Raw genomic sequence first — 12384 nt, 5'->3', positions numbered from 1 at the left:
ATTCAATTAAAAAAATATTATCAAATTTAATTTCATGAACTAATTTGGACGACCATAAGAAAATGCAAGTAGGGATCCATAAATGGGATCTGCCAGGGGCAAACTGAAAGTTTAAACGAAGCAAGAGAAAGAGACAGAGAAAGAAAAGGGGGAGGGGACAAGAACTAGTTCACTTGTCCTCTTAATGTCACCCCTAATCTCAAAATCAACACTACCCTTCAATACCATCAAGATAGCACCCTTCTAGAATCAAACTGAGGACGTGATTCAAACACACCACTCAACCCGACCAGTTGCCCATCACTTGGTGTTTGAAAGAGAAAAGGATGCTATGCTTAATATGTTTTGCATTATTTTGCTCCTTTCTGAATCAAGCTACACGTGAAATGGAATAAAGAGTTAATACTTCATAGATGCAATTCAATTTTCTGAGCAATTAAACATGAAGAACCTTCATTATCTTGTTGGACGCAAATATTAATGACGTACTTCACCAGAATATTTAAGGACATACGTTATGATTTCCGAGGACACACAAATTTAGAATACAATATATTCCACTCCACCTCTCTTCCCTCTGCCTTTAGCTTTCACTTATTCCAATTTATTTTTTGACAGAAGATCTGCCCAATGTTTTGGACTATTTCAGGAGACCATGGAGCTACGGTATACTAAGAATGATAATTGCAACTATATATATATATATATATATATATATATATATATATATATATATATATATATATATATATATATATATATATATATATAGTGAGAGAGAGAAATGTCCAATCGTATATTTCCCTTCAGAGATGGTCAATATAATTTTGCAATTCATCACCCCTTTATGTGATGCAGTGTGTGCATGGCTTCACATTCACAGGCGAAGCAGACCAACATGGTGAAAGAAAGTAGGCAGAAAACCAAAGGCTTTTCAGCAAGAAACATGCAAGATTCCAATTACCAATATTAATCTCTTCTATCACGAATAAACTGTTAGTTTTACATGAAACAAGTCAAAACCTTTATCCGTCAACAACTGGAGCCCTCCTACCATTCAAAGTTGTTAATAGATGCACCTTTTGATATTTTAGGCACCCGAACTTCTAATTTCTCACCGATAATTCTCAACCAACAAATTTTGCAAACTATAAAATACCCTGTATTGATGAGGGGTGACAAGTGATGTTACATTGAAAGATCACATGAACTTTGACTGTCTACAAAATGTCCTCGACGACTTCAACGTCTAGCAGTAGAGGTGAATGTCAGCATTCATGAGCTTTGATTTCATGTATTGTCACATCCTTTCCACTCAAATGCCCAAAAGAACTTCCCTCTTAACTAGAATAAAAATATGGACCATCTTGACCAGTCAAAAAATAACATATATTTCTTCCCTTTTCCAACTCTAACTAGAAGGCTATCGATCATCCCAATTGTTCCCATCCATCTTTTTCAGTGGCTCTAGAGGCATGGCGACTCATGGGTCTGTTGGGTGTTGCTGATTCATCATCTTCCCAACGATCATCCCAATCTCGATCCCAACCATCAGCTGGACTAGATTCCAGCTTCCATGAGGTGGTAGTGCCTGGAATGTCTGATTATGGCAAACCCATCTCAAGCTCCTGGTATCTAACACCACCATGGCGCTGTCTTTGTCTTCTAAGTTTACAACAGAGATAGGTTCCACCAACTGTCAGCACAGCAAAAGCCAAGAAATATGCACCATACGTAGGTGTCACAAGAGATGCATTTAAGGGCAAGTCCTGGAATATGTTATTCAATGATTGTTTCCTCTGAAGTACACATTCCCCATTTCCAGCATTCAAAATTGCTTTTGATACTTCGGAACCAACAACTGGCAAGATAACCTGAAAGAATGAAAATGATACGATAAGCATTTGCCTTCAAATCTCAAATTTGAAACACTCATAAATGCAGTTCTCCCTATGAGCTATTCTAACTAAAGGGCCTTCAGCACTTGGATCCTATAGTACGACATGATACACATACAGGTCCACCTGGATAACCATGCAGGTCTGCTCTATCCTAAAGGAGCATAAGAGATGCAGAAAATGTACCATGCATAAACAAATTCCAATTTAAAGTTATTGCTACACTACAAATATAGAAAATTAAGAAAGACGAGAAGCTAAACATGGTATAGAAATGAAGAAGGGTACCTTAGGAAATGGCATGCTAGTTATCCCTAATTCCTATGGGTACTGCCAATACTCATATGTAGATGCTTTTTATCATCCACTCATACCATCAAATAAGGAATAAAGCCTACAAAGCATCATAAGAATGTACAAACACACACTGACGCCACATATAGATATAGAAGAGAGAAGGTTTGCATCTATGGCAATGTTCAGCTAATGTTTGAGCAAAGGACAATTTGGTGGCTGCATCCTACATCTCTCTCTCTCCTCCTCTCTCACAACACAAACACACACACACATATGCCTTCTACCCAATTCTTAACCCAAACGGTAGATCCAAAATATAGATGTCACTGTAGAAATAATATTCCGTTCAGAAATAGGTGAAACATTGTGAAAGAAAAGGGAAGAATAAGTTTAAGGTATGATACTTTTCAAGGGAAAGGGAGAAAGTTTGAGGTATGGTTCTTTTCAAGGAAAAAAATGACAGTATGACAGAAAGCTACAGCTTTAAAGGTAACAATGCAGTTAACTTAGGCAAGGACAACTTATTGTTGACAAAGCAAATACTAATATTCTAATCAAACAACCATCCAAGTTGTGATGGAAGAGAAAATAGAAGAGACCTTCAGTTTCCCATGTTGCTTAAGTTGCTTCACTTGCTGAAAAGAAGAACCTGCAATGGTGATATTGGCATGTAGATCATCCTCCCCATCATTGTGAACCACAAGAAATGAATGATTGGGTTCTACAGAATAGAAAATTCAAATTACTTCATACTCTTAAAACTGGAAAAGCAGTTACAGATCTCTAAGCCAAAATTATGACAGGAGTACGAGAGTAGTTTAGAATAACATGAAGGTGCAAGGGCCATACACTTGATTTGTAAAGAAAATGTATTATTTTGTAATCGTTCAAAAGTACATAATCATTTTGCTTAGTCATGTTCTATAATATATCAAGTTAAAAAAACATAAAAAAAACAAAACTAGAGTGAAAGAAGAAAGAAACATAACATTTTAGGCAGAAGTAGTCCCCTAAGCACAGACATCACAGGAAAAATATCACTTGAAGTGAAGTAAAACTATGGTCTATTACCAGCTAAGAATTACAAACACGGAGCTCATGCCATCCAAAAGGGCCTCCAAGTTAAAGGATGTCAAGAGTTCATCTGGCATGTCTCACATGGCATAGCCTAGTATGAAAACTTCCCGACCCTGCCCTCCAAAGCACTGACTGTCATCTATAAGTCATGTCTAGAAACCATTGAAATCCAAACACATTGTATCATCATTGTTTGTTTTTTGACAAGACACAGGTTGCAACTTTCAATCACCATTCTTGGGTTTTCTCAACAAGGTTTTTCTTGGGTACGAATTAGAAAGTTTGATTGTCTAATGAATTTAAAAAATTGAAAAATATCAGGCAAATCATAGAAAAAATATAAAAAATATAAAAAATTGAGTTTCTACTAATTTTCCTATGAAACCATTGAAAAAATTCAAAAAGATATAATGCTAAAATGATCCCCCAAAATATTAAAATATATCTCAAAATATTTTCTTTTTTTTGGGAAAAAATGAAAATATTGCAATAAGAAAGTGACAAAAACATATAAATTTTCGTTCTAGCAATATTTTCACGAAATCAATATTTTTTTTCCACTTTGTCCTTATTTTCAGTTGCTAAAACGATATTCTTAAAAAATGGAGATATTTGTGACAACTGTTTTGATTAATCATAAAAATGGTAGCAAAGAAAAAAACATCCCCCAAGACCATAACTGATCATGGTTCTTGTAATGTTCCATCCTCAAATGCTCAACATGCTTCCATGTATTTCGGGTGGATGAATAGAGTGGTTTAAGGGCAACAAATTTGTCTGAAGACCTGATATCATCCCACTCCAACTTGAAGGTTTCATGTGTTACATGGAGTTATAGCCATAAATATCATGATATTTTTGAGATTATCATGACATTAACAAAAGAAATGAAAAAAGAAAAAAGAAAAGAGGGGGAAAATATGCAATATTTTGGAAAAACATTAAAAATCAATGTATAGCAATTTTATTTTTATCACCTGTGAGTACCCATCTTTCAGAAGTAGCAATAGAGGGAAACCTTTCTTGTCCATCAAGTGCATTAACCGAACTACGATCCTCTTGAATATTGGCCATTGCTTCCCAATAAGTATTTGCAGATGGAGACAATCCTAAGCTTTTCCGCTTACGATATGGTTCCTTCCAATTAGTCTTAGTACCACTATCACGAGGTGTCCATGAAAATTCACGGCGAGCTTCTTTCTGCAAGTTGCTGAGGCTGTGACTAAAATTTAATTTTGCAGGCATGCCCGTTTGTGTTTTCTGCTTTGTTCTGGGAACCACCATAGGGGCACGTTGTTCGCTAACAGGAGGATTCATGTTAACGGCAATGGCTTTAGCCGCATGTGCAAGAATCAGATTGTTGTCCCTAAGTGAAGGAAACTCTTTCATGATCTGCAGATGAAAAAGTCACAGACAGCATAGCTTGTTAGAAGAAAAGATAGTCAATCATGGTACTATTTTGTGAAATACCACATTACCTGAGAAGTAGAATCTAACTGTTTACACATAAATAGGACTTCTAAGATCAACAGAGGCTACTCATGTAACGCAGAACAACGTTGCAGCCAAGGCAAAGGCAAAGCAGCAAGAACATGTAGACCCAGAGCCCAAGCATTAAGCTGGGAGATTTCAGCGTCTGACATATTTCCATCACGCCTCTTCAAGAAAAAAGTGCACCTTTAAAAATGGACAATAGTGGGCTTAAGAAAATATCAAGAAACAGCCAAATAAGTTCTTTCAGCTCCCACATCTGTCAATGGAAGAAATTATAGACAAAGACATGGAGATATACAAGAAGTTGCTTTGACCGCAAGTTAGGAAGTTGTTGCATGGCACCCATAGCAACTGGCAGAGCATCATTAGCTTCATGGAATGATGAAAGGAATCTTGAAGCCTCTACCGGACCGCCACCACTGACAGGATCAGCAGTAAGCAGCTCAACAAGTTGCCTGCCCCGCAACTCTCTCCACAAATCTATAGTTAAATTGGCACTTTCAACTACTTCTAAGGCTGCAGAAACAGCACCCTTGCCAGCCAATCTCAAAGCAAGACCTTCAGGATCTTCCTTGCAATCAGCTTCAACCTGAATGAACCTCATTCAGACAGGAGATTAAGGGGAAAACACCATTAGTCAAAATCCTTTAAACATTTATTTCTGTTATAGATATCAGAGTCTTTCAGGAGTCACCATACACAAACATAAAATACAATGAGCGACTCACCTCCTGCCAGCTGTTATATCTGTCATCTGCACACAGTATGTGACTATATCTCTGCAAAGCTTGTCGTGCTAGGATGGCCTGATGATATAGAAATAGCTATCACCATCTCAACGCACATTTTCAGCTTTCACAAGTACGAAAAAATTGGCATAAAAAGGCTATGCTAACTAAAAGCTTCATCATATTTTGACAACATTGCTCAAAGGTCCTAATTTCTTCAGAAAAGTCTAGTATGGAAATTGATCATGGCCGCATTAGTTTTAACCTTAACAAAAGTCCCAGAATCTCCATGATGTTCTTTACAAAATTGTAGATTGTTCAAATTCCCTTTTTAATACATGAAGACAATGATTGATGTGTATGTGCAGTATCAGTCCACATTCAAAGCTGTAAAAAAGTCACAAACTACATGCTTGCATGCTAGAATCAGGCATTGGGAATCAGATATAGAATAGAACCACCTAAAAGGTTCAACTACCAAGCGAGGAGCTCAATCACCAACTCATTGAATCTAGACATAATTGCTGCTTGAATCCTGTAGGAATGAAGTCAATTATGGTAATTCTCATTTTTCATTTAAATGTTATGTAAAATAATAAGCCAGAAGTACTCCAGTCATTTTCTCGGATCTAATTGAAAATAAAAGGATCCAGCAGATAGAAATTGACAAACCAATTGCAGAAGGAACTTTTAACAGGAAGAGGTTTTATCCTTGTCCTTCATTAGTATAAGCAAATAAATTAATAATAGACCTTCTGAATAAGTTTCTTAGTTGGTGCTAACTCTGCAAGGCCCGATTTTGTTAAATGTCGAAAAAAGTCCTTATAGGCACTTAAGATACACTGAATATTTATGGATCCAGTGTTATCAATGTTCCTCTATTTAAGGGAATCTCTTAAATCATCTTATAACCTACTGACACAAAAGGGATATTCAGCCTCATTAGGATAACCTGGATGACCTCTTGAGCAACCTCATTGTGTTGTTCCCCTTACTCTTGATGAGAGTAGACACACATGCGCACACACGCATATGCACGTCATGGGTTTTGACCTTACTAACACACCGACAGAGTCATTTTCAGAAAAGCTGAAGAAATCAGTTCTTGAAAGATCTGCAGTATTACAAGAGCAGAAAATGAAGAAAAAAATGAACCTTGAAAAAACAAATCTTTGTTTTGGAATTATCATAACTTTTACATGATACACAAAGGAAGTGAATGCTTAGAGAATCAATAGTTTTCCAAAAGGAAGAAAAGGAAATCAGAAACCCGTAAGAATACGGTGGCTTCTCAATCTTCTAGCTTCTCACAGAGAGAGACAGAGACAGAGAGAACAAAGAAATGATAGAGTTTAGGGGAATGTATTATGTAAGGTCCTCTCCTAGGGAAAGAAGCATCCAACCTATGAAATGAAGGAAAATAAAGTGTCAATGCCCAAACTTGATGGCCTGACCGGCCTCATATAGGTGGATGGACAAATCAGGCAGCCGTTTCTTTGTGGCGTAGACATAATCAAGATACTCACACAGACCAGAAACAAAGAGACTTAAAATGGTTTTCCCACACAAATAACTCGAAAGATGAAAGACAAGATAAACAATCAATGATTTTGCACCTCACTCCTAAGAGGATCACCCTGCGGCAGATGGCAAATGCACATGGTGAGAACATCCATCGCAGCATTAAGCTCCCATCTATGAAGATATCTGCAATTGATATTTCAGAAATCAAGAAAAGTCCATTATGAAGAACTAATGATCCAGAAGGCCAAAACACTTATTCTCATGCATGCAAACGTTAATGCAAGATACCAAAAATGAAAATGGAGATGCCCCATTTACTTCTTTATGAAGGTTAGACATGGAACATGACTTGGAACTGAATTTAAGTATCTTATGTCACAATTACATAATTAGATATGATTACTGGAACTTATTTGTTCCATCATTGGTTATCGTCCTCAACAAGTTAATCAAGGATTTGAAGACGAAGAGCTACAAGATTTTAGTTATGTGTGATAATTTCAAATAACAAAAAGCGTCCAATTTTTTTAATGTCAAATAAACCATATGAAATAAAAAGTCAAAGAACTGGGCATACCATTAACAAAAGAGACAGTGCTTAAAGCTTCGCTAAATGCTTACATGGACCTTCATGCTGGCACCTGAAGAGCCATTGATATTTATAATTAAATTATCAATAGTTTTCCTATTGAAGTAGTCAAAGAGTTCTCAACATGGCCTTGTCCTATGTCCTTTCCAAGCCACTGGAAATGAATCCCCCTTCTCTGCAAAACAACATGCTTCGCAATCTTCAAGCACTCCTAAGGACTGTCCACTAGTCCTTTCTGAATGTGGCTAATACATCTCACATGTAAACCAATATTTCAAGCCATTATCACAAATATCGTTTTCGGATATTAAATGGCAAGAGGATAGAGTTGGTTTTCTTGGGAAAATATAAGGAAATCTCAGGAAGTTTTAAAAAGTTAAAAAAGGAAAATTGTTAAAAATAACATGTAAAAAAATGTGGTAACTACGAAATGTCAAAAACGCAAAAAAAAAAAAAAAATGCAAAAAATGCAAAGAAAACGTGAAAATGTTTTTTTTGTGTGTTTTTCATTTTGACATTTAAAAAAAATGTTCTTTTGCCCATTTAAAAACATTGAATGCCATGAATATCAACACTTCTTCAAAGACTATAATAGAATATCTTTTCAGTTTTAACACCTGTATCAGCATCAATCACTGCACATACACAAATAGAAACAAGTCCAAATGCCTGGATTATGGTTTAGAACAAAAATTATGAGACTTGAAGCAAAGCTGGTAAAGTACAGAAGGTAATGCATACGATTATGTGACTTTAAGTGGTACCAACAACGAAACTACAGGGCTGAGTGGTGAATTACGGTTATGCAGTGATAGTGAACCAAATCCTAAGTCAAGCAGAGAATCTACACGACTTAAAACTATTAGCAAATATCCATTCTTAAAAATCAGTTCATTAGTCCGATGTGATCAGGTGCACCAGGACTTCATCTATGGTAGAAAAAAGTGAAGCATAAAAAGTTATTCATGGAGAAGAGAAATGTAACACAGGGGTGGCTGCTGCATACTTGAGAGCAAGTCTGGCGGCCAGTTGCTTATCTTTCAATCTCAAAACAATATTGCCAACTATTGCTCCATACGCTATGTATACCATAACCATGTGGCAAGTCAGTGGCTAAATGATTTTCTTCACCTCTTTCAACTAGCAACTGTAGCAACCGATCAGAAGCCCCACCACGTAAACAACGATCAGATAAAGCAAGAGCATCCATATATTTTCCTTCACCTATTAATCTGTAAACAAATATATGTGGAAAATCATTAAAATGACAGTGGATTCTGAGGCCACGTACTGAACAGTATATGATGGACACTGACACTAGAATGGTTCTTATTCAACTCATTAACAGAAAGTGTACTTTCACCAGCATCATCTGAGTAGCAGAATGTCTTTAGAGTTCAGACACTTCATCTGGTCCAGTATTAACTTCCATCCTCTAAAATAAACATCCTATAATTCTAATCAGACAAAGGATGACGTGGGGGAAAACTTTGGAAGCAAAAGCAAGCTTTCCCATCTAATTGAAGGAACCAAACGTGAACCAATCAAGATGTCAATGTTACTAAATTATTGCTAAAACTGAGGAACATATTTTTTCCAAAAAGTAACAGTAACAGCATAAGACATAACATAAGCCATTTCACTGAGATACACTAACGAGAATTACTTCATATGTTAGTACATCAACATATAAACAAATGGTAGAGATCATTGTCACCATTACTGTAATGACCTAGTTGGTACTTGGTAGATCCAACCTGGCCCCTAGTAATTTTGTTTCCACCCAAAGGATGACGTGGGGGAAAACTTTGGAAGCAAAAGCAAGCTTTCCCATCTAATTGAAGGAACCAAACGTGAACCAATCAAGATGTCAATGTTACTAAATTATTGCTAAAACTGAGGAACATATTTTTTCTAAAAAGTAACAGTAACAGCATAAGACATAACATAAGCCATTTCACTGAGATACACTAACGAGAATTACTTCATATGTTAGTACATCAACATATAAACAAATGGTAGAGAGCATTGTCACCACTACTATAATGACCTAGTTGGTACTTGGTAGATCCAACCTGGCCCCTAGTAATTTTGTTTCCTCCCTGAACAAGGCTAGGAACCAAGAAAACCAATCACTTAACAACCCTCTTTATAAGTCTCCAAAGAGTCTTAACACTTTATAGTTGTTACAATCCACCACCCCCCTTTTTCTTGAAGCACACGTGTCTGCTTGTGTGGGACTCTAGGTCTGAGTATTGAACCCGCTCTGATACCACTATAAGAAACCGGCTAGCAGTTCTCAATCCACCCCCTAACAATTTTGGTTTCAGCCCGAATAAGGATAGGAACCAGGACAACCAATCACATAACAACCTCCTTTGTAAGTCTCTCAAGATTCTTTACAATCCGAGATATGAGTAAACAAAAACTAACAAAGCAATCTCAAAATTTAGAGATATGTAACAAGATCACAACAACCTGTATTTCTTAAAACAAAAACTATATCATCAAGAATCCAGCAGTAATAAGAATGCATTAAATGTGTTTGAAAGAGATTAGTTATGCTTGTTTTGTTTTGGGATCTATGAAGTGATCAGGTTATAACAGAGACTTTGTGATTTTATTAGGGTAGCCACATATACATGAGGGTATTCTATATTCTAATTTGAATGAAACAACAGTTGGGACATGAGAATGCCTGATATTCGAAAATTGTTTAATCAAGAGGTATCGAGATATACCATATATCCAAGAAGCACCAAAATGTATCCAAATATAAAAAGAAATTTTTGGTGGCCAGGGATAAAAAAAGAGATTGCTGAATTCATCTTACGATGTTTCATGGGCCTTAAGGGGTGTGGATTGTAACACTCAAAAATTTAATATTGTAACACCTTAGTCTCTTATCCAATATTGTAAAGAATCTTTGGAGACCTATAAAGGGGGTTATTAAGTGACTTTGTCTTGATTCAACCTTTTATGAGGTGGAACCGAAATTGTTAGAGGGCATGTTGGAATCTGCCAGTCAAGTGGTTATAGTGGTATCAAAGTCGGTTCAACATTCAACCTAAGGTCGCATAAACACGAAGACGCGTGCCTTAAAGGGGGGAGGGTGGAGATTGTAACTCCCCAAAAGTTTAATTATAAAGAATTGTTTGAGACTTATAAAGGGAATTGTTAAATGATTAGTTATCCTGGTTCTTAGCCTTTTTCCGGCCTGCTTGGGGGTGGGTTAGGATCCACTGGCCAGGTTGTTACAGATACAATTCTCGGGTCCCTAACAACGAGGTTTTCTTTTAAGGTGTGCATTGGGAAGTTTGTTTTTCTTGGGAATTCAAATAATTAAAAATATAAAAAAACAACATATTTTAGTTTTTTTTACTCATTTTCTTACAAAAAGATTGATCAATATTCAAATAATTATTAAATATTAAATAAACATAAAAAACACTCTTTCTAAAAAAAGAGAAATAAAAAAAATGATACTTCTATTTTTTCATTTTTCTTCAAATATCATAAATTTTTTCTTGTTTTTCTTTTTTACCTTCTTTCTGTCCTGCTTTTGCTTTTTTTTTTTTGGGTTTGGGGTGGGGGGAGGGTGAAGAACCATTGGATTTGTGACAATGGTAAAGAAAAATATCTCCACGGAGGAGCAATAAATTGAATTAGGAAACACATATAGTAATTTATTAGTCAAAGGGTTGAAAAATGAATGCGTAAAATAGGGGGGGTTGAGACCCTGACATGCACATAGGAAGGAAGAGGTCCAGCAGTTGAGTTAGTCGTAAAGCAAGAAAACTAGCATTTGAGGCTAGACAACAGCTAGCTTCATCATTTTATAAAGGTATATGTGGGCATTCTTCTCTGCAAAATATAAGATTATTTAAAAAAAAAAAATCACATATGGGACATATGTCTTGTTGAGGAAGATGAACATTCATCACCTACTCCTAAGAACTAAGCTTATAGATAACTAATCAACATGCATAATTTTGAGCTTCTTCCTAAGAGTTTTGTGTTGAATTCAATTTTATAGATAGTTTATGTGATAAATTCAGTGTCTTTTTTTTATGTTGTACACACAGCACACACACAAACACATATCAAACAAGTAACCTTCATGTGGCTACCCATCTGAAAGTTTTGATGAGTTTTTTTGTCTCCATAAAAGGAAAAAATCAAAGAGAAAATGGTATAAACTTGAACGAATTTTTCCCTTTTCTTTAAGTATATATGAGAAACTGTACCTACCAAGCATGTAGACTCTAGTTTTAGCTTACCCTCTATCATATATCAACAACAGGCAAGAGATCATAATAATTAGATTTTGAGAAACAAATAATGTCCACCATAATAATCCATCATGCTAGTCAACCCAGCCTCCCAACATAAAAGATAGGAGAAAAGCAAGACAAATACTACTGCAGTGGAATAAAGTCAGTTGTTGCATAGGTCCAAAACATTATAAAAGATAGACAATAAGGAGAGAAACCTTTCAACAGCTTCTTCATATGGTCCTTCGTTCTCCCAATCCAATGAAAGAAAAACTGCCTTTTCCAGGTCCACATTTTCAAACTTCTGAGCACTTTGTAAGGATTCTGAAGAGCCATGATTTTGTGCATCAGACTCTGAAACAGATGTAGATACGTGACTTCCGACTACAACATGGCCTTTGTCTTCCTCTTCTGACTCAGTATCATTGTTAGGCTCAAAAGAACGCTTAATAGCAAATCTGGACTCAGCTTTGGATTTTCCAACTTCAACTATGCATCTTCAG

General features: G+C 36.1%; 2 protein-coding genes across 3 annotated transcripts; both read right to left on the bottom strand.

The window, feature by feature from the left end:
- Nucleotides 1–1243: 1243 nt before the first annotated feature.
- LOC116267794 (uncharacterized) lies at nt 1244–4876 on the bottom strand. Its single transcript, XM_050075193.1, has 4 exons — nt 4751–4876; nt 4250–4664; nt 2795–2916; nt 1244–1874 (listed from the first exon to the last, which is right to left on the bottom strand). Exons 1-4 carry the CDS (start codon nt 4778–4780, stop codon nt 1605–1607), a joined length of 837 nt encoding a protein of 278 aa, XP_049931150.1. The 5' UTR covers nt 4781–4876; the 3' UTR covers nt 1244–1604.
- A 25-nt stretch (nt 4877–4901) lies between these two features.
- LOC116267731 (uncharacterized) lies at nt 4902–12384 on the bottom strand. Of its 2 annotated transcripts, XM_031649604.2 has the most exons (6): nt 12100–12384; nt 8924–9042; nt 8614–8839; nt 7111–7201; nt 5495–5572; nt 4902–5355 (listed from the first exon to the last, which is right to left on the bottom strand). In XM_031649604.2, exons 3-6 carry the CDS (start codon nt 8703–8705, stop codon nt 5026–5028), a joined length of 591 nt encoding a protein of 196 aa, XP_031505464.1. In that variant the 5' UTR covers nt 8706–8839; nt 8924–9042; nt 12100–12384; the 3' UTR covers nt 4902–5025. The 2 variants fall into 2 exon arrangements, with proteins under 2 accessions (XP_031505464.1, XP_031505465.1); XM_031649605.2 differs by lacking the exon at nt 8924–9042.

Source organism: Nymphaea colorata, chromosome 14 (assembly GCF_008831285.2).
Source record: "Nymphaea colorata isolate Beijing-Zhang1983 chromosome 14, ASM883128v2, whole genome shotgun sequence".
NCBI classification, from domain to species: Eukaryota; Viridiplantae; Streptophyta; class Magnoliopsida; order Nymphaeales; family Nymphaeaceae; genus Nymphaea; species Nymphaea colorata.
This window is presented reverse-complemented; position numbering and strand designations above follow the sequence as displayed.

What these genes read in the sequence shown, in the direction of transcription:
- LOC116267794 (XM_050075193.1), bottom strand. Translation starts at nt 4,780, where the DNA reads ATGTGTAAACAGTTAGATTCTACTTCTCAG. An exon ending in AGTTAGATTCTACTTCTCAG is followed by an intron (nt 4,665 to 4,750) that starts GTAATGTGGTAT and finishes TTTCATCTGCAG; the next exon opens with ATCATGAAAGAGTTTCCTTC. An exon ending in AGCAACATGGGAAACTGAAG is followed by an intron (nt 1,875 to 2,794) that starts GTCTCTTCTATT and finishes TCATTCTTTCAG; the next exon opens with GTTATCTTGCCAGTTGTTGG.
- LOC116267731 (XM_031649604.2), bottom strand. Translation starts at nt 8,705, where the DNA reads ATGGTTATGGTATACATAGCGTATGGAGCAATAGTTGGCAATATTGTT. An exon ending in GCCGCCAGACTTGCTCTCAA is followed by an intron (nt 7,202 to 8,613) that starts GTATGCAGCAGC and finishes TATCAATTGCAG; the next exon opens with ATATCTTCATAGATGGGAGC. An exon ending in GATATAACAGCTGGCAGGAG is followed by an intron (nt 5,356 to 5,494) that starts GTGAGTCGCTCA and finishes AGGTTCATTCAG; the next exon opens with GTTGAAGCTGATTGCAAGGA.